This window comes from Sturnira hondurensis, unplaced genomic scaffold (genome assembly GCF_014824575.4).
Source record: "Sturnira hondurensis isolate 20B ecotype Veracruz unplaced genomic scaffold, ASM1482457v3 Scaffold0000648, whole genome shotgun sequence".
Classification (NCBI taxonomy): Eukaryota; Metazoa; Chordata; class Mammalia; order Chiroptera; family Phyllostomidae; genus Sturnira; species Sturnira hondurensis.
This window is the reverse complement of record NW_028073279.1, coordinates 11866969-11888515: the sequence shown is the minus strand read 5'-3', so window position 1 is coordinate 11888515 and position 21547 is coordinate 11866969. Positions and strand designations below refer to the sequence as shown.

Genomic DNA, 21547 nt, shown 5'->3' with positions numbered 1-21547 from the left:
AGAGGAAATATTTGTGTGTGTGTATATATATATATATATATATATATATATATATATACTGTTAATGATGCTTTAAAAAGTTGCTTGAAAGATCACAGGCAAATAATGATTGCTCGAAAAGAATAGTGGAAGTATTCCTCCCAATAGAAATTAACAGTGATTAGTTTTTCTTAATGGAAGAAATGGGTTATTGAACTCCAGCAGTATTTGTCTTGGGTATGGTATGCCTTAGTATTGACAAGAAAAACTTAGTGTTCAGTTTTTGCTTGACTATCAATTCTATTAGATGGAATTATCTTTAAAAAAGACTTTTAGGCCCTGGCCAGGTGGCTCAGGTGGTTGGACCGTCACCCTGTACACCAAAAGATTGAGGGGTCGATTCCAGGGCAGAGCACATACCTAGGTTGTAGGTTTGATCTCTGGTTGGGCCTGTATGAGAGCCAATCAATGTTTCTCTCTTTCATCAATATTTACCCCCCCAACTCAATAAACATACCCTTGGGTGAGGCTTAAAAAAAAGGCTTTTAAAAGTTGTAGGAAGGGATTGTACAAATGTCATGTATGTAGCTTTAAATTGATGTTTTTCTTATATGCTCAACAGAATGACTTTCTGAACACATGAAAATGTTTTAAAAATAAGTGATACATACATATGACATAAAATTTAAGGTACATAAAGGTATGCCATGAGAAGTGACTCTATCTCTGCACACAGTTCCTCACTGCTCCCAGATAGTACTCCTGATTTTCTTCTCTGTCCTTCCAGGATATTTTATACACACGTGGTTGGATAAGGAATAGTTTGTTGGTTGCTGTTTTTTTACGTGTAAATGGAATATGTCACAAGCATTTTAAGCACATTGCTTCTTTCATCAATTATATGTTCTTTCATCTTGGTATTTATAAAGCTACCTAGTTCTTCTTATTGACTGCATAGTATATCATTATCTGTGTTCAAGAATTCCTTTAACCAGTCTCCTGCACTCAGTAGGTATTTCAAATGAGGCTCTAGTGGGTACCCTTGTCATTCTCGTTTGTAAAGAGTTGGGGATAAATCTTGTAATAAATTCCTGGAAGTGGAATTACTCATCAGGAAAAGCATTTATCTTTTAAATTTGGCTATATTTTAATCAAATTGCTTGAGCATAACTCTTTATGAGACTCACATGTATTTTGCTAATTGTTTTCCGAGATATGGACAGATTAAGAGATAGCAATTTATAACTATCAATTTTGTTTCAACTCTATATTGGCAGTAATTAATTTATCATCTTTATAGCTAAGAGGGCATAAAGGATTTATATTCAGACTTGGATATTATTAGTGTCCAGAAGTCTAATCATATTTCTTCCACCAGTTTTAATTGTGTTTATCCAAAAATTGAGTTTAAAAGTGGAAGAGCCCTGGTTGGGTGGCTCAGTTGGTTGGTACATTGCCATGTGCACCAAAAGGTTACAGGTTTGATGCCCTGTCAGGGCACATACCGAAGTTACAAGTTCAATCCCTCATTAGGCATGTACAGAAGGCAACTGATTTATGGTTTTCTCTTCTCTCTCTCTCCCCCCCTCTCTCCCCCGCTTCTTGCTCTCTCATTTCCTCTCTCTCCAAAGTCAATTCAAGAAAACATGTGAGGATTAAAAAAATAAAAGTGGAAAAAATCAAAGATTTTAATTTTTGCCTTCAGAGTTGAACGCGGGATGAATTTGCATAAATGTTACTGCAGTATATTCAGTAACTTGCAGAATCCCAGTCTTTACATTCATATTAGCTGGTTAGTTTATAGAATCCAAGATATAGAATTTGATAGGTATTAATGTAATTTTAACATATAGTATAGTACCACTGATCCTTGAATAATGTGGGGGTTAGGTACATCGATTCTCCACAGTTGAAATACATATATAACTTTTGCCTCCCCCAAAACTTAACTACTAATAGCCTACTGTTGACTTGAAGCCTTTACATAAATAGACAATTAATATATATTTTGTATATGTATTATATACTGTATGCTTAGAATAAAGTAAGCTAGAGAAAAGAAAATTTTACTAAGAAAACTACAAAGAAGTGGATATACATTTATGGTATTGAAAAAAAATTCATGTATAAGTGGACCTACACAGTTCAAACCCACATTATTTTGGGCCAAGGGTCAATTGTATGTATATTAGTGTTATTAAAAGGTCAGGTACAAACTTATACTGTGTCTAGAATCTAACTTGTAGAAGATAGGAATGAATTGCAAGTTCCACTTTAATAGAGGATCTCATAACATGGCCACAAGTATCTATATTTTCCCTTTTGTTGTTGTTTATGTGTTTTTTTTATATTTTATGAAGCTCTTTGAATCCAATTCACCCATGTAGCATAAGGTATTGGTACTAAGCATGCCCTGGCTGCTATTGCTCAGTGCCTTGAGTGCCAGCCTGTGAACGGAAGGATTGTTGGTTCAATTCCCAGTCAGGGCACTTGCCTGGGTTGTGGGCCAGATGCCCATTTGGGGTCTTGCAAGAGGCAACCAATAGCTGTTTCTATCGCATATGTATGTTCTCTCCCCCTCTTTCTCCCTCCCTTTCCCTCTCTCTAAAAATAAATGAATAAAATCATTAAAAAAAGATATTGGTACTAAGCAAAATGTAGTCAGTTACTAATGGTAGTGTCCATGTTCTTGCAAATATATAGCTTACTGTTGAGCAAATCACACAGCTGCATTTAAAGGTCACTTTTGCTTGAAGGGACTTAGGGGAACTGATAACAGCTATTCCTTGCCCATCCCTGATTCCTATCCACATTTATTTTTATTAACATCAAAGTACTGTAAGCCCCAGTGCCAAATGGGCTGAAGACATCTTTTCACAGAGGATTTGCTTCCTTTCCCTTTATCGGAAAGTTCTGTATCCTTTAGATCATTTTAAGCTGCTTCATTTGAAAAATAATTCCTAGTAATGTGTTCATGGAGTGGATTGATTATGGCTACTGGGGAAGTTCTCTCATGCCTTAAAGATTGCTTTTCAAGCCTGCGAAGTGGGTAAACGAAGGGAGCCCACTCCTGGTGTGTGAAGTTTGTAGTGTGCTCAGGACGAGGACTGACTTCCAAAAACTTCACTGCAGCCAGACTAAAGGCATCAGGAGACCAGAAGCCACTTAATAAGAGATCAAAGAGGCTCTGTGCGTATCAGCTTGAAATCCAGATCTCACAGATCAAAAGCTTGCCTGAGTGAGGCAGCTGCAGGGGGACGAAGTTAGCAGGAGGTCTCAGAGATCTGAAGTCAGGCCTGATGTTGAACTTTGCGGGAATTTCATGGCTCCTCTGGAATATGAATTTGGCAAAAAATCCCATTGTGTCTAATGGGGCAGAGAGAAAATAGAGGGCAGACAGCGAATTCTCATCAGCTGGGTGGTGGTTTCTCCTAGGGCAGCTCTCCTGTTAGGAACGTTCCTTCAGGACTGTTTCTGCTTCGCACTAGAAGGCATTGCTGAGGAGGAGGAGGAGATAGTGAAAATGTTGTATCTCTTCTGTTTGTTCCCTTTTGTGAGTAATTCAGAAATGGCCAAGTAGTTCATATTAACGTTTATAAAACAACCACAGAGAGCTAAAATGTAGATGTAGAACAATAGAACAATATTTTTAAAATAATTGGTCTGAAGAAAAAACTCGGTCTCCTGAGGTGTTTCGTCCCTAGTCTTCCCCTATCTCGAGGTGTGAATGTGTTTTGGAAGTTCCCACTTGATTCGGATGTCAGTGTTGAAAACCATGCTAGTAGGTGAAAATCGTAGCCCTTCCTGGAGTAAGGCAGAAAGATGGAATCAAGCCCACGAACAGGTATTAAGGGTCCATTTCCCTGTGGCTTGGTGATTGGTATTGCTTTGCCCTGTTTGTGGGTTTCACTGGGGCCAGGAAGTGGGGCTGCCTCCTTCTGGTACCCCAAGCCTGATTTCGTGATGATCCCTGAAGGGGGGTTGGCTGCCTGATCCTCACTCACCATCTTCTAGGGCTTGAGCTCCCCTCTCAGCTGTCCGCTGTGGATAGCTATAACCTGAATCCGATACCGCATTCACCAGCACGCCACTGAGAACATGCAGTGTGGTCGAGGGCACCAGATTACAAATTAGGAAGGACTGGGATTTGCACCCTACTAGGACTTTGAACAAGCTTGTCTGTCTTTCTTATCCTCAGTTTACTAAAATAATAAGCTCTAAAATAGAAATATTTGCTTATACAGTTGTGAAGACTAAGTAAAAGATGCACATAAATGCCCATACTTTTGTAGGCATAAAGTAACATGTTACTATTGACTGAAAATTGATGATAAAGATTTTTAAGACAGAGTCTGAGCACAGACTTGCTATTACTGTTATTCATTCTCTCCTTTGAACAAATTGCTTACTTAGTACGAGCTAATATGAAGGATATAAAATTTGAAAAGGTGTGTGCCCTTTAGAGACCCTTCATTGGACAGGTGTGTAGTGAGCACATTTCGTGTCGAGCCCTGTTCCAGACATGGGGGATATAGCAGCGAACGAAAGAGCCAACAGACTGCATGTCCTTGTGGAGTTTAAACTTTACTGGGCGTAGAGAGACAGCATACAGGTAAATAAATGTTGAAATAGGATAAAGGGAGCATACTTGGGAAGAACTCCACATAACATGCTACGGTTTTAGCAAGCGTGGGAGTGAGACTAAGAGACCCTGTGATGATTGTGGGAAACCGAGGCGTGCTTTGTGGACAGGCAGTTCGTGGTACTGATAACGTGTCCTGATTTCATATCTTCGTTTTCTTTAGTAAATGTGAACTGTTTAATATCTCTCTGAACCTTTACATTTTATTCCCTCTAATGAAGAACCCTTTGAGAAACTTTGTGTTCTAGTACTTTATTTGGAAAGCATGACTACCATTTCACGTGGTAATAAGAGCCAGCTATTATGTTCCATCTACTCCATCAGGCTTTGTTGAAAGCCTGTGTGTGTATGGGGGAGGGGGATGATTTCATTATCCCTCTAAGCCCAATGACGTAGGTATTATAACCATCATACTCATTTTGTGGATAAGGAAACTGACCGCAGGGTGTTAAAGAATTTGCTCAGGATCACCCAATTAGAAGTGGACTTAGGCCCCTAAGTCCGTGGTCAAGTAGTATGAAAGTATATCTTTAAACCAGAAACAACACTGATTCTTTATAATTATGGCTCAAGTGAAAGATGATACAAGTGGTTAATTGTCTTTCCAGAGAGACATACTTACTACGATTCCAAAAGGTTTACTTCAGAGTATTCCTGAATCCTTACAGTCCCTTGCCTTTACTGCTGTGCCCTGGACCAAACCCTTTACAGACCGGATGGCTTTTTCACTGCTAGAGAGTGGTGACTGTGTGTTCTACCTTAGATTTCGCAACAAGACTCTTTGGCCGTTTTCCTGCACAGTTTGAAGTGTGGAAGTTTTATTCTACGTCTTGTGTGCTACATATAAAGGGTGGGTTGCCCTTCCAAGGATTAAAAGGAAAAATTGTAGAATCTTTTCTAAGGAATGAAGGGCATCCTGTGTCCTTAATGTGGCACTGGACATCAGAGATGGCCCCTGTCTCTCATTGTCCACCTTAAGGGAGACTGAGGCCCTCTTCTGGTGCAGGGGTCTGTGTATCGGGAGTACAGTGTCAGCCCTTTGTTTTCATGTCTTAAACGTGTCACGTCATGAATGGTGTGGCAGTTCATAGCACTGCTGGTCTATATCACACACACTCAGCTGAATTGAGAAGATAGTCAGTGAGATGGTAAATGTTAACCCCTCAAACCCTGTTATCCTACTAGCTTCATCATCATCTACCTAGTAATAATAATAATGGGAACAGCACTTATGAAGTGATTTCTATGAGCTTACCAAGCTCTTTACATGCCTTATCTCATTTAATGCTTTAGTAGCTCTATAACATCTGTACTGTTTTTATTTCCACTGACAGAAAAGAATCCCGTGTTTTAAGAGATTAAACAACCTGAACAGTAGCACTCATCCAGTATTTAGGTTAACCTGAGAGTAACTTGCTTGCGATATTAAAATGAATTCCAAAACTAATATTAAACAAACTTGTAAAAGTTTTGTGTCTATACTTCTCTGCATCATTAAAACTTTCAACTAATGTAGTTTGGTTTCCTTTTTGGGAGATATTGGGATATTTCTTACTTATAAATTTATTTTCTACTTTAAACTTTTTGGGTAAAATACAGGTAACAAAATTTACCATCATAACCATTTTAAGTGTATAGTTCCATAGTGCTAAGCATCCTCAAATTTCAACTGATGTAATTTTAGGAGGGGTGTGACTTTGTACTTGAGTACTGTCTACCTGGTGGAACCCCAGCCATTTCAGCCAGAGGATGGGACTTTAAGATAAAGGACAATTGTGTGGTTTGTTTTCTTACAACCAGCGAAAGTCTTAGGCCAGGGGTGAATGGCAAACATGTACATAATTACAGAATGACATAAGTTTTTCAAGAAATTAAATACCCAAGCAACATATTTAATATCCAAGGAGAATATATCTAATAGAAGACAAAAGGGGATAAGAGATAGCAATAGTCTTCAAGAAATAATTTCCATGGGACTCCTGCTTAAACCATTTTGATTATTTTGGTGCTTGAAATAGGTTTTTAAAGTACTAAACTATACAGAATAAAATTATCTGCAGTCTTCTATTTTTTTTTCCTTTTTACAATGTATTTTGATCTTTTAGCAAGGTTCTCTGTCCATTTCTCTTCCAATGCCCTTTTAATTGCCTTTCATACTGTGCTGCTCAGGGACTATTTAGTTCTATGTGTGATGAGGGGAAAAATCTATTCTTAATGCCTAATAGTATTTAGGAAGTAATAAGACACAAGGAGCCAGAAGCCGTATCAGTTTAATCTATCTTGAGTGCACTGAATGTCTTTTGTGGGTACTTACTTTGGACATGATGATGTTGTGGTTATTGGTATGATTAGTGTAATACTAGGTTATATTATGAAATAGTTAAAATGGGGTTAGGTTCTGATAAGATAGCTTGCTCATTATTCATTAGAACCATCTAGTTATTGCCTTGCATTCACTATAAATACATTTGTTTCTTTTTCCTAGAAGTAAATATTTAGTTCATTGGTCAAATCAGAAGCTCTTTCAGTATAGTTAATTACATCCCACTGTCTTAAACCAGAACTATTCTAGTAATTTTAATTCAACTGATGGTCTCTGATGTATCTTTCATTGCTCTCTAAAAATTGCAAAAGAAGAAAAGAGTTGTTTTAAGACTCATTTTTTTAAAAGGTGCATGTGTCATATTTATTTTGTGTATCTTTTTTCATGGTGGAATACCCAGGAAGTTAGATCTTGTGTAGCCAGTGGCCTTTTTAGGAGTTCTTAAAAGATACCATTAAAATTATATCAATATTTGTGACCATCTTTTTCATTGTCTATGCTGTGTTTTGAGTTAACTTCTATCATTCCCTACTTTCTGTAATGGTTGTATGAGTGTTTTCATAAAACTGAATGACAAATCTGACTCAAGATACTCTGTCAAATTTAGTTATAAGATTCTGGAGTTGGTGGGATGAATTATAACTGTCATATGTCCATTTTACAGTTGAGAAAACTGACTTAGAGAATGAACCTGTAAAACTCTGCACAGCCAGGCTGGGGCTCAGAACTCGTCCCATGACTTCTGTGTCCCGCTCATCCTACTGCTGGTGGATTGACTGGCTGTCTCCTTGTTTGTCCTACATGTATTTTGTCCTTAAAAAAAAATTTCAGGTTCTTACTTTGTGACTGACATTGCTAACAATGGGATTTTGATTTATGCCTGCTATACAGCAGAGCATCTGAAGATCACTGTTTTTCTTTACGATGTATTTCCGTGTGTGTGCAAAGAAACCTTTCCTTCGCCTTTCTTTGTACCCAGTTTCTTTTTGTGCCCACCTCCAGGATGAAAGGGTTAGCTGTCTCCCTTTTAAACTCAGTGGTTTCTTTCTGCATTCTCCATTTTACTAACTTCCTTGAGTTCTTATTTTGAAAATTTATTTTGCTGTCAGTTTATTTAGATTTTCACTCAATACTTTTTAGTTTGAATAATAATAGCCACATTTAAGAGGGTAGTCTTTAAGAATCAAATACTTGGTGCTTTCATAGTTTTCTCTCAGTTGACAACAGTTGAGTTTGGACAACTCTCATCAAAGATTACATAGCTAGTGACCTTACATTATTCATAAAATAATATATGAGTATATAGATCCTATAAAATTATCTTTTAAACATGCTTCCCCATACTTATATGAATAAATGTTTGTGGAATGAAGTTCAGTAGCCCAATTCTGTAAGAGTGTACACCACAGCTTTGAACTCACTGGTTAGGAGATGTGTTCATGTATAGAACACTTCGTATTTCATCATTGTTCCAAGCTGTTTTCTAGTTATTCCTTGGACTTATTTCATTTTGGAGAAGGACTCATGGAATACAGGAGAGCGTGTATTTTGGGTATAGTAAGCTATATACCCATTCAGAACTTTAATTAGACATAGAATTATATTAGAATATAACTAGTTGACAATAAGTGTCAAAATTATCAAAGGTAAAGTAGTTTATACACAAATTTTTTAAAATTTTTTGTTGTATTTTTTCCACCACCATTTAGCCCCCTTGTCCCCTTCTCCCCCCATTATCCTCACACTGTTGTCCGTGCCCATGAGTTTTTTTTTTTCCTTTTTGCTCAGTCCCTCCACCCCTAACTTCACCACCACTAGGGCTGTCATCCTGCTCACTATCTATGAGTCTGTCTCTATTTTGCTTCTTCTACACAGTTTTTTACCTGAAATAAACTATGGCCTATATCTTTATTATCCTGCTGTTGTCTTTAAATTCCATTTATATTACTTAATGTTTTTAAAAGTTTGGGTGTTGAATACAGAATAGATTTTAAAAGAACAATTCAAAGTTAGTCCTTATTTTGAATCCACATAGCTGCCGTTGTTGCACTGTGAGTTTTGTTTTTGTCAATGTGTAGTGTCAGCACAGTCCTCGGTGTATGTCTCCTGTGCCTCTTATTTTCAAAAATGCCTTACTCATAACGCATTGGCCAATTTCTTAAACGTGACCACTTTTCTTCTTGTTCCTTTCATTGCATTCTCTTTCTATAACATTCCTGTTTTGTGCCTTTGCTCTGAGCTTGCCACATTTGTTTGTTTGCCTCTGTAGTTTTTGTATTGGGAGTGGCTTTGTAGCGAGAGCGCCCCACTTCTCCTGGTTGCCCTGTCTCTGACAGAGCTCACATTTCACCCGAGCCACCCCCCACCCTCCCCAGGTGATGCCCCTGCACTGGGCTTGAGTTTATGTGGACTCTGGTCTCTTTGATCTGTGGGAATGTACACAAATATCCATATAATACATTTTATAGACCCTTGAGACACTTTGAATCCCATCCATTTGAGTATAATGGTTGTCACATGTTTGTATCTGTTTATCTAAAGGTGTTCTTAGCTCACCAAATGAATGGATTCTTGAGAAAGTAAATGTCAATGAAAACGCAGCAAACAGAGCTGTATTTTACCTATACATGTGGCATGCTGTACGCTGCACATGCTGGGCTCTCTAAGTTTTCATTGTCTAGGTATTGAAATAGAAACTGCTAGTGGCTGGGTGTGATATTTAAGGAGCTTAGCTTTGCACACTTGGGCAAGATAATAAGTATATCTTCTAACAGTTTGCCTTCTTTCAACATTCTTTCATTCATTTAGCAAATACTTACCTTAAGACAGAGAAGCTACATCACTCAGTGGCGAAGAGAATAAGCTCTGGAATTTAACTGACTGGTTTAAATTCTGGTTCTGCCATTTATCAACTGTGTGCTTTGATTAAGTTATTTAATTTTCCTCTGCCTTAATTTTCTCATCTGGACAGAAGGGATAATAATGGTACCTATCTTGTATAGGTCTGAGGATTGAATAGGTTCAAATAAGTAAGATTCTTAGAACATGCCTGGCATGGCAAGAGCTCAGGAAGTGTCCCCAGTTGATGTCGATGCTGTGGTTGCTACTCGTGTATGATGACATGCCTTTGGTGTCCATACAATCCACCGAGGCTAGAGAAACTGGCTGGACTGTCAGACATTTCAACTGTTCAGTACGTTCTGTGTGGCAGGCACTTATAGTAGGCCCTGGAAGTAAAGCAACAAATAAGCAAATATATTCTTGGTCTCATGAAGCTTATTTTTAGTAGGGAAGATCATTAAACTAATTTCAGTAAACTGCCAAAAGTTTTATAATAGGTAAATGCAAGGTGCTATGAATATATCTAGCAGGACAACCTAGCTTACCCAGGAGATCGGAGCCAGGAAGGAAAATATATCATGACAAATGTACTGGAAGGGCTCTTTTAGACTTAGAGAGCACACCCAGTAAGGAAGAGCTTGAGTCTTTGGGGAGCCAGGGAAAGCTTCTCATTGGAGGAAACACTGAAGCTGGCCCTGTGGCAGACGTTTTGGTGAGTGGCCTTGGGGCAGGGAGGACATGCCTGGCAGGTGCTCTGGTTGATAGGATGTCACAGAGCGTGCTGAAGCACTTCACAATCCCTGAATTTTAGTAGTTCTGTGCCATTGGGACAGTGTGGGGGCCAAGGGGAGTGGGCACTGGTACATGTGGGGACAGCGAGGAGACCAGATGGAACTGCAGATCTGAAGGAATTTCTCTGCCCAAAAGTTGGACCTTTATCCCGAAGGCTGTATCACTGAAGTATTTCACTCGGAGCAGGATTGTGATTACATTTTTATTTTTAAAGATCTTTTTTTAAAAAATCTCTGTAGAAAATAGACTGATGGAGGTAAGATTGGAGACAGGTAGACCTATTGGGAGACTAGTGATTGAACTGGCTAGAAATAACGAGAAACTGAATCCAAGGAGTGGCAGAGAAATGGAGAGATGGGATTGGATGGAAGAAAGAGAACAAATTGACATGCCCTAGTCAGCAACTCAGTGGAAGGGTGGGGTGTGGGGGAGAGGTGAATGCTTGGGTGTACGGTAATGCCACCGAGGGAGGAAGGGAGGAGAAGGGTCTGTTTGTCAACCTGGATTCCCTCCACATCGACACATCCTGTATTTATAATGAATGTCAAACATTAGCAACACTTTGGGAAACCTCAAAACCCTTTGTATCCACTTTTCTTCAGCCAGGTATGGTATTTTACTGACTGGGAGATGGCAGTTAGATGGTTCTCTTAGGAATTTACAGCTAAGTAGTGAAGAGGACTCAGATGAGATCTACTTTTTTGTATAGTATTCTGGGGAAAGTTGACTGTTCTTAATTGGTTGCAGCAGTTTGATTATATTTTTAAGAGCTGCAGGGAACAATTTCCATCAATGGTCAAGTTGAAGCAATCATATGGGATACTATTAGAACATGTATAATGACAGAAGGCTTTTAAATAAAGGGGGGAAATACCCTTCAGAAGAGAATGGCTTACATAGTTAAAGATGTTTCTTGTGTTTTGTGATTGGTCTTTAGTGCCCTCTGTTGGCTGTTTAGACTAAAACAGCTTGATTTTTGAATAGTGTTCCTTGCAGTGTTGTTTACCAAAACGAGAAAAGTTAGAGATTTTAAAATTTTTCTAAGACAATAAAAACTGATGGGGACTTAAAAATCTACATAGGGTCTAGGAGTTGGGTAGAGGTTGTGAGAAATATCTTTATAATACTTTGTTGGAAATAGCAAAGGCATGATATATGGACTGTATTTTCAGAAAACAGACTTTTCTGGTGAGAAGCAACCTGAACCTGGCTTTTTAAAAATCGTTTTTAGTGCAGCAAAGCTGCAAGGGTAGTAGCCACCCCAGGAGGGAGTGGCAGCTGCTGCTCTGTTCACCTGGGGTGGCTGCCTCCTGTGATGGCCGTGAGAGGAAGTGACGGCTACTCATTAAAGCCGCTGCACTCAGCTATGTGGGCCGTCACACAGTCAGAAAGTCATCACAGAAGATGAAGCAGTGATTGTCCATAATGGGGCATCTTCAGAACGGGGCGGGGGGGGGGGGTTCTCTTTTTTTAAATGGCAGAGAAGCTGTCTTGGGTTCTCTTCTCCAGGAAAAGTGGTGGTAGGACTAAATTTTAGAGGACAAAGCCTGAATAAATTTTGATAAGCAAGCCCACCTGGTACTAGGTGGTGGCCTAAAGGAGACTGTACTGTGTGTAAATAAGTGCTCACCACAACTTTCCTGTTATTTCCTGGCTCATCTTTCTTTGAACTGCTACTGGTTATCATTTCAACTGGTTGCATTTGGAAAACCAATTCATCTACTTAATTAGGTTAAAAATGCTAGGTTTTGATTTGGTGTTACATGAAACTACAGAGACCACTCACACTAGTGTAGTGAAATCATTTATTTGCTTTTGGTATATTTTGCTATTGCAGTTTTCTCTAAGAAAGTTGAGTAATTATTAATATGAACTAATGCTAGCTGCTTTCTATGCATTTCACGAGGGGAATAAGCTATTGCATAGTTTCCCTTCCCCCCCAATAAAAAAGCCTTCCATCAAAAACTGACATCCTAAATGAAGGACATAATTGTACAGCTTATTTATTAGTGTGTCAAACTTAAAATGTAATGGTTTCATATTTCAGAATAGAAAGTGTGTTGTGATTCATGGCTGCTAGCGACAAAATAGACAGCTCTTTTATATTGCTGCGCTGATTGCCTGCTGATACACCACTGTGTTTTTTTTCTTTTTGCTTCTTTCCTATTCTCTTCCTATGCAATAGCTCCCTCTACTTGAAAATATTGGTGTAATTATGGTTTCACACTGTGTACTTTATTAATGCATTCCCATGACAGTCTGTACTTTCAAACCTCTTCATAAATATCTTGGGTCGTAGATCAGAGCTTGTTAGAAATTTACCAAGAATCCCTGGACTTGGGAGTGGAAAAGCAAAGTTACTTAAGGAGAGTAAGATAAGTTGTTCAAAGGCACTTTCCCAGGAGTTAGCTGTGTTAGCCTGTGTTAATTCAAATATGACGTATTTGTTTAAAATTCTATGTAGTGCTTGAAAATGAACCTTGACATCTGAAACACACAAGTATAGGAAACTGGACCGGAAAGGTTCAAAGGAAACATCAGACACTTCCAACTGACAGAGCCTAGGAGTCAGCAGATTCCCTCTTTGTCAATTCCAAAGTGTTAGAATTCTAACACAAGGTGCGGCAGTGTCTCTCTACTTTCTGAGGAGGGGTTTAATAGAAACTAGCAGTGGAAGAAGATCGTGTTAGTACATCTTCACTTTATGGGACAGTCTGTGCATAATGGCATGATAGGAGCAAAATAGACAAACCAAAGCCAATGCTACTGTTACTGGGATTTCCTTTCCCTCTCTCCCTTGCTAAGTTTGAGGTTTAGTGATGGAATCATATACCTCCACCATTAGGACAAATTAAGAGATTCTACTGAACCAGAAGATTTCCATGTGAATATGTCTTTGCATTCACAACTCCGTTTCCAATTTCTTCTGTTACTCTGGTGCAGGGCAAGTATCAGAGCATGGGGGTCAAGAGTGAGGACTTAGGAGCCAGCGGAGAGATCTTGGCAAGTTTCCTTAACTTTCTGACCTGCAGTTTCCTTGTAAATACAGATAATAAATCTACCCACATACTAAAGTTTTTTGTTTAAACAATGATTGTCAAGCACTGAGAACACAGCCTGACATAGTAAGTGCTATATACCAGTGTTTGTGGAATAAAATACAAATAGTGGGGTTATAAATTGATATTTATTAACCAAATGTATTTATGTCAACATTATCTTCAGTGCTTAGTGAAAAGAAATATGGATGAGAGAGGTTTGTGTATAGGTTTCTTTCATGAATTGATACTCATTTTCTCTGTATGTCTACATATGAATAGCTGTACTGTCTCATAGTTTTAGGCTATGTCATTTTTAAACCTGCTTTTTAAATGCAGTGCAATATGCCATGGTTTCCATGTCTTTTTTTGAACTTAAGTGATTTAGCAGGAGGATGCTATACTGGTGGAATGCCTAAGAATGGACTGTCATACAGCCCACTTCTCCTGAAGCCTACTTATCACCCAAGAATGGTGATAGACAGGCTTGTCTTTGATCCACATTATGACTGTGCTTGATGTCAGAGAATCTTGCCCAGTTGTTCCTAGACTTCTGGTTATTCAACAAAATATGTCCTCAAAAAGTTTAAAAAATAAATTTATGTGTATGGAATACTCAGACATGCAATTTGTGAAATTGGTATGGTTATGTCTTCACTTTGACATGAGCTGACATCTGTGGGCGTTTGTGGTGATAGTTCAATAGATTGTGTCCTCTTTGGAAGAATATCCAAAGTGCTAGACACATGAAGTAGACACTTAAATGAGATTTATTAGTAAACCTAAGCTGCCTTAAGGCTGCATAGTTGTTTTTGGCACTGACTCATCCTTCTTGTTCGTTTGATCCTTAGGACCCCTTAGATTCCACAAGGTCAGTGATTGTGATCCGTTCCCTGGTGGCGGAGGGTGTTGCAGAGAAAAGTGGAGAACTGCTACCTGGAGACCGCTTGGTCTCCGTCAATCAGCACTGTTTGGACAACACCTCGCTTGCTGAAGCTGTGGAACTGTTGAAAGCTGTGCCACCGGGCACTGTACACCTTGGCATCTGCAAACCTTTGGGGGTAAGTGTTGAATTTTGTTACTCTAGGAAGTGGTAATAGTATAGTAGTTGAGAATATGGATTTTGGAGACAAACGCACCTGGCCTCGGATCCCTGTTCTGCTGCTTACTGTATGTTTATCCTTCTGTCCTCGACTTACACAGAATCAGAAAAAATACTGTCTGTCTCTTAGAGTTTTGGGAGTTAAAGATGATATTCATTAAATGCTCAGCACTTTATTACATAAATGCTAGCTAGTAACATTGCTAGTCCTGCAGGTACCACAGTTATTATTTTTATCTTTGTGCTTTTAGCATAGTCTTCTAAAGGAGCAGCTTTCAACCGGTGTGCTGCGGCACACTGGTGTGCCCCGACAATTTTTAAAACATGCGATACCTGACTATTTAAACATGCAATACCTAACATTTCCCTTAGACTGTCAAAAAATGACAGCAGTCAATAGAACAGTAGCTGTCCAGTGTGAATGAATTGAAACTATTTTCAATCCATTGAAAAACTTTTTTTTTCGGATCAACAAAAAATTTTTTTCTGGTATGCTGCAGAATTTTAGTAATTAGTTTGTGTGTGCCATAAGATGAAAAAGGTTGAAAATTGCTGTTTTAAGGCCTTGTCACATTAGTTATGGTGTAAATTAAAATAAGCCTATTCATGCATTTTAAATTTTCATGTGGAAATGCTGTTGAGATGGCATGATAAGTCGAATCCAGTTACCCCTATCATTTTCACCATGTAGCAATGAGATTTTAATATGGTTCTGACCATCGAAGTGCCTTGTAACCCTGCCATGTAAACTTCTATATGGTCCAGCCACCTTAAAGTCATTTTATTGCTTAAACACATGGACTGGGTCAGATTACTGTTTATGACTGAAGGCCACTTTACAGTTATGGTGCTGTTGAGGTTCCCCAATGCAAAAAAATATTTGATGATAATTTTCTTTTTTAAAATTACATTTAGCTGATTATGCTACTATAGTTGTCCCAATTTCCCCCCTGCCATCCCCCTCCACCCAGCACCACCATTCCCTCAGGCAGTCCTCCCACCCTTGTTCATGTCCACAGGTCATGCATGTAAGTTCTCCAGCTACTCAATTTCTTATACTGTATTTTACATTCCCATGGCTGTTCTGTAACTGCCTATGTGTACTTCTTAATCCCCTCACCTCTTCCCCCATTCCCCTACAACCCCTCTCATTTGGCAACCATCGAACCCTCTCCATATCCATGATTCTGTTCTTCTTGTTTGCTTAGTTTGTTTTTTAGATTCAATTGTTGATAGTTACGTATTTATTTCCAATTTAGTGTTTGTAGTTTTGATCTTCCTCTTTCTCTTAGATAAGTCCATTTAACATTTCATATAATCATGGTTTGGTGATGGTGAACTCCTTCATTTTTTTCTTGTCTGGGAAGCTCCTTATCTGCACTTCGATTCTAAATGATAGCTTTGCTGGGTAGAACAATCTTAGCTGTAGGTCTCTCCTTTTCATGATTTTGAATATTTCTTGCCAACCCCTTCTAGCTGGAAAAGTTTCTTTTGAGAAATCAAATGACCGTCTTATGGGAACTCTCCTGTAGATAACTAACTTGTTTTCTCTTGCTACTTTTAAGATTCTCTCTTTGTCTTTAAACTTTGTCATTTTAATTATGATGAGTCTTGAAGTGGGCCTCTTTGCATCCATCTTATTTGGGACTCTGCTTTCTAGACTTGCATGTCTATTTCTTTTACCAAATTAGGGAAGTTTTATTATTTTTTCAAATACATTTCCAATTTCTTACTTTACTCTTCTCCTTCTGGCACCTCTATGATGCAAATGTTGGAATACTTGAAGTTGTTCCAGGGTCTGCTTATACTTTCCTCACTTTTTTGGATTCTTTTTTCTTGTTGTTGATTGGTTGTTTTTTGCTTCCTTATGTTCCAAATCATTGATTCAATTCTCAGCTTCATCCACTGTTCTGTTGTTTCCCTGTAAATTGTTCTTTAATTCAAGTAATATATCCTTTGTGTCTTACTGAATCTTTGTTATGCTGCTGAGGTCCTCATTAAGTTCCTTGAGCCTCTTTATAACCATTATTTTGAACTCTACATCTGATAGATTGCTCATCTCCATTTCCTTTAGTTCTTTTTCTGGAGTTTTGATCTCTTCTTTCATTTGGGCCATGTTTCTTTGTTTCCTCATTTTGGCAGCCTCCTTGTGTTTGTTTCTATGTATTAAAGAGACCTGCTTTGACTCTGTGCCTTGGTAGTGTGGCCTAATGTGGTGTGTGTCCCGTAGGGTCCAGTGGTACAGCCTCCCCTGTCACCCAGGCTGGGTACTTGAGGTGTGCCCTTCATGTGGGGTGAGTACACCCTCCTCTTGTAGTTGAGCCTCGGTTGCTGTTGACAGAACAATGGGAGGGATTTACCCAGGCTAGTCAGCTGCAAGGACTGGCTGTAACCACTTATCACCTACCTCAGCCTTCTGTGGAGGATCATCTGTGCAGGGGCAGGGTGATGGTGCTCTGACATGACCTGTAGCTGCCCACTGGGTGTGCTGGCCCTAGGGTTTCCTGGGTGGTGCTGGCCAAAATCAGCCCCTATCTGTGTTTTGCTTGGGGCCACCCTGCATGAGCTATAGAGCAGTCTGAGATGGCTGCTACTTGTGCCGGGCTCGGAGATTCCTAGGGGAAGCCAAACTGTGAATCTAAGATGGTTGCTGCTTGTGCCAGGCCTGAGCCCCTTAGCAATTGGTAAGGGTGATGGGGGCTCACTGAGGCTGGCTGTTGCTTGTTTGATAGGATTTAGGGTGATTTGGGGGCGTGAGCAAAGATCAGCCATTTGTATGGAAAAGTCACTGTTAACAGCTTGAGTGGGCATAAGTTGATTGGGGCGGCTTCTCAGGGGATCTCCAGGGTGGGGCAAATAGTGTTCGCCAGGTTGAATCCAGCCTGGCTACTGCTAGTATGGGTCTGGAGCTCGCTGAAGCCAGTTGTTGCTTGTCTGAGAGGATTTAGGAAGTTGTGCAGCATGAACCAAGACCAGCCTTTCCTATGGAAGAGCAGCTAGGACGGGTCCATAATTTGGGTCGGGTAGAGTCTCGGGATCTCCAAGGCAGATCCAGCAGTGTTAGCCAGGTTGATGGGGTCTCAGATATGGTACCAGCATGCCAGTTCAGTCTGGATGGATGTGGTTTCTTTAATTCCATAGTTGTCAGACTTCCATTCAACTCGATTTCTGGTGGTTCTGAGTGATGGTTATTCTAAATTTTAGTTATAATTTTGATGTGGTTGTGTGAATGTGTGAGCCATGTCGGCCTACACTGCTATCTTGACTGGAAGTCCACTTGATTATAGTTTTCAACCATCACTGAAGTATTATTAAGTGCTCACTATATCTTAGCCAACATTTTAAGCCCTTAGTATGAATCAACTAATTTAATCCTCACAGAACTTTCAGTGGTAATTCTATTACCCTTATCTCAAATGAGTCAATCAAGACACAGAGAGTTGAGTAACTTATCCAATGTAATATAACTAGTAAGGGGTGGAGTTGGAATATAAACTCAACAGGGCGGATTCAGACCCTGTGCTCTTAGCCATGATGCCATATATTCCTGTTTTAAATTGTTGTCACTAGTACAACTTGCATGCAACATGTGTGAAATAGCACAGGTACAGCAAAGTGTTGGACTGGATTTCAGGGAATCTAGAATGTTTCTAATTTTGCTATGAGTTAGCCCAGGGGCCTTCAAACTCAAACATGTGATATACGCAAGAATCATCTGAGAGATGGTTAAAGCACAGTCGTACAGGTTTTACTCTCAGAGGTTCTTGCTTAAGAATTGTGATTGCTCCTTCAGAACCAGCCTCTTCAGTGAGTCACCTATGTAATTCTAATGCAGAATTTTGTACTTTGAGAAACACTGTTCTTGTTATTTAATCATAGATACACCACTTTTCTTCTTTCAGCATGTTTTCCCATTTCTGAGAATACTGAATGAAAAAGCCTAGAGAACTCCTAAGGTCTTTCTTAACTCTAAAACTTTTATTTTATGAAATATATTAATATATTATAAGGGCTCATATAGATAGATATAGATAGATATGTTCCTGTATATGTTTAATATAGATAGATTTGTGCATTATGTATTATTTTTGTACCGGGGAACCTCAATAAGACCTTCATGGATTACTTTTTTATTCTTCATGTATTACCTATAGAAATGTCTGTATATTACACCTATCAGAGACTTTAAATGTTTCACAATGAATTATAGCACATAGATAAGTCAAGTTCTTGACTTCATTTGTATATTTGGTGTGGGAGTGTTGCCATAGCTAATATATACCATGAGGTGCCCAGTTTGATATTTGGACAAATTAAGGAAAGGGACCTCATCTTCTTGGTATTTTGGATTGTGGCAGGAACTTTGTCTGGATTTTCCCTCGTGGTTATTTGCCTGGTTATCTGGTCTGCTGGAGGAAAACACAAACTATTTGTGGCCCCATAAGACTTATGCAGCGTGACTTTACTTTGAAGTAGTTTAAGGAAGTGTTTCAGGCAGCATGAAAAATGGGGCTTAGTACCAACAGGGTGTGGATTCCTGTACTGTTTCTGGCAGAGGAAGAGCCACAGAAACCTCAGGACCTCGGAGCCTCACCGTTAGAGGGTTTTAGAACATGATAATTGTTCTAAAGGAGCAATTTAGAGCAAGGACCTAAATTGAGGTCCTTTGTCCAGGCTTTTCCTCAGTGACCAGAAGGCTGTCAGGTTACTTGGGCGTGGGTGGCCAATAAAGCGATGAGAGAAAGGTCACTTTCAAGACTTTAAAAATTCTTAGTAGAATTACCACTAAGTAATTCTTTTTTTAGAAAAAATATATTTTATTGATTATTTCATTACAGTTGTCCCACCCCCCCCTTCATTCCCCTCCACCCTGCACACCCCTCCTCACCATTCCTCCCCCTTTAGTTTCTGTCCATGTGTCACAAGTTCTATAGATTCTATATTTCCCATACTATTCTTGCCCTTCCCCCTGTCTATTTTCTGCATACCATTTATGCTATTTATTCTCTGTACCTTCTCCCCCTTCTCCTCCTCCCACTCCCCTGTTGCTAACCCTCCGTGTGATCTGCATTTCTATGGTTTTGTTCCTGTTCTAGTTATTTCCTTAGTTTGCTTTTTTTTTAGGTGTGGTTGTTAATAACTGTGAATTTCCTGTCTTTTTACTGTTGATATTATTCATATTTTTTATCTTCTTTTTCTTAAATAAGTCCCCTTAACATTTCATGTAATAAGGGCTTGGTGATGATGAACTCCTTGAACTTGACCTTATCTGAGAAGCACTTTATCTGCCTTTCCATTCTAAATGAAAACTTTGCTGGATAGAGCAATCTTGGATGTAGGTCCTTCCCTTTCATGACGTGGAATACTTCTTTCCAGCCCCTTCTTGCCTATAAGGTATCTTTTGAGAAAGCAGCTGACAGTCTGATGGGAAGTCCTTTGTAGGTGACTATCCCCTTATCTCTTGCTGCTTCTAGGATTCTCTCCTTCATTTTAATCTTGGCTAATGTAATTATGATGTGCCTTGATGTGTTCCTTCTTGGGTCCACCTTCTTTGGGACTCTCTGAGCTTCCTGGACTTCCTGGAAGTCTATTTCCTTTGCCATATTGGGGAAGTTCTCCTTTATTATTTGTTCAAATAAGTTTTCCACTTGTTGCTGTTCCTCTTTCCCTTCTGGTACCCCTATAATTCAGATGTTGGAACGTTTAAAGATGTCCTGGAGGTTCCTACGCCTCCTCATTTTTTGTTTGAATTCTTGTTTCTTCTTTTCTGTTTGGTCATTTTTTCCTTCCTTCTGATCTACTCCCTTGATATGAGTCCCAGTTTCCTTTCCATCACTATTGGTTTTCTGTGCATTTCCCTTCATTTCAATTAGTTTAGCCTTCATTTGTTCCTCTAATTTGTAACTAAAATCTACCAGTTCTGTGAGCATCCTGATCACCAGTGTTTTGAACTGTGCATCTGATAGGTTGGCTATCTCTTGGTTGCTTAGAACTATTGGTTCTGGTGGTTTGAGCTGTTCTTCTTCTTGAGCCATAATGTTTTGGTCTGTTCATGCCTGTTATGTATGAGAGGCAGAGCCTTAGGTGTTCACCAGGGTGGGGCCACCTAAGTCACTGGGTTGTGACGCTATATGTGGGGGTGGGCAATGGTGTTTGTTCTGCTCTCTCTTGGATTTCGGTTCCCTCTGCCGCTTCCCACAAGCAAATTGGGCCCCTCTGGTGCTGGTTCCTGGGTGTATGGGCCCATGTACTCTCCAGGACCCTGTGGGTCTCTCCAAAGAACTCTTTGTGAGCCTGGAGCTTCTCCCGGCACCTCGACCCCAAACGTTTTTCCAGTTGGTGCTTTTAGGCTTTAATTCCTGGTGCTGGGGCCCCAGGTTACACAGTCTGTCTCACTGCTCACTCCTTTGCCTGGTTTATCTCAGTGTGAATGTGTGACTGTGGTCAGCCAGCCACCTTGCACCCTCACTGGGTCCGCCCGTTGCTACCGCATGCCTGGGATCTGCCAACTGCCGCCTCCGTACGGCCACTTTATCCTGTGCAGCCCTGCTCCGCCGCTGACTCTGCCCTTCTTACCAGTCTGTCCGAATGGTTCGTTGTCGTCGGACTTCCATACAGTTCCATTTTGTGTTTTGGTTGTGTTTTTGTTACTAAAACTTTGTTGTCTTTAAACTTGGTTGTGCAAGGAGGCACGGTGTTTTCACCTACACCTCCATCTTGGCCAGAAGTCCTCTTTTTTTTAACATCTAGGTCTTTTAGCAAACTCTCTGCTTGTGAGCTATAAATAGTGATGCATGGATCTTCTCTGAGGTCTCTCTTTCTCTCATGGT

At 39.6% G+C, this 21547-nt stretch overlaps 1 protein-coding gene across 5 annotated transcripts in view; it reads left to right on the top strand.

Annotated features, from left to right (window-relative positions):
• Positions 1–21547, top strand: part of PATJ (PATJ crumbs cell polarity complex component) — a 330197-nt gene that overhangs the window by 78825 nt on the left and 229825 nt on the right. For all 5 annotated transcript variants that reach the window (XM_037043696.1, XM_037043706.1, XM_037043682.1 and 2 more), the window contains exon 18: positions 14467–14676. In XM_037043696.1, the coding sequence (XP_036899591.1) occupies positions 14467–14676 (210 nt within the window). The remainder of the gene's footprint in view (positions 1–14466; positions 14677–21547) is intronic.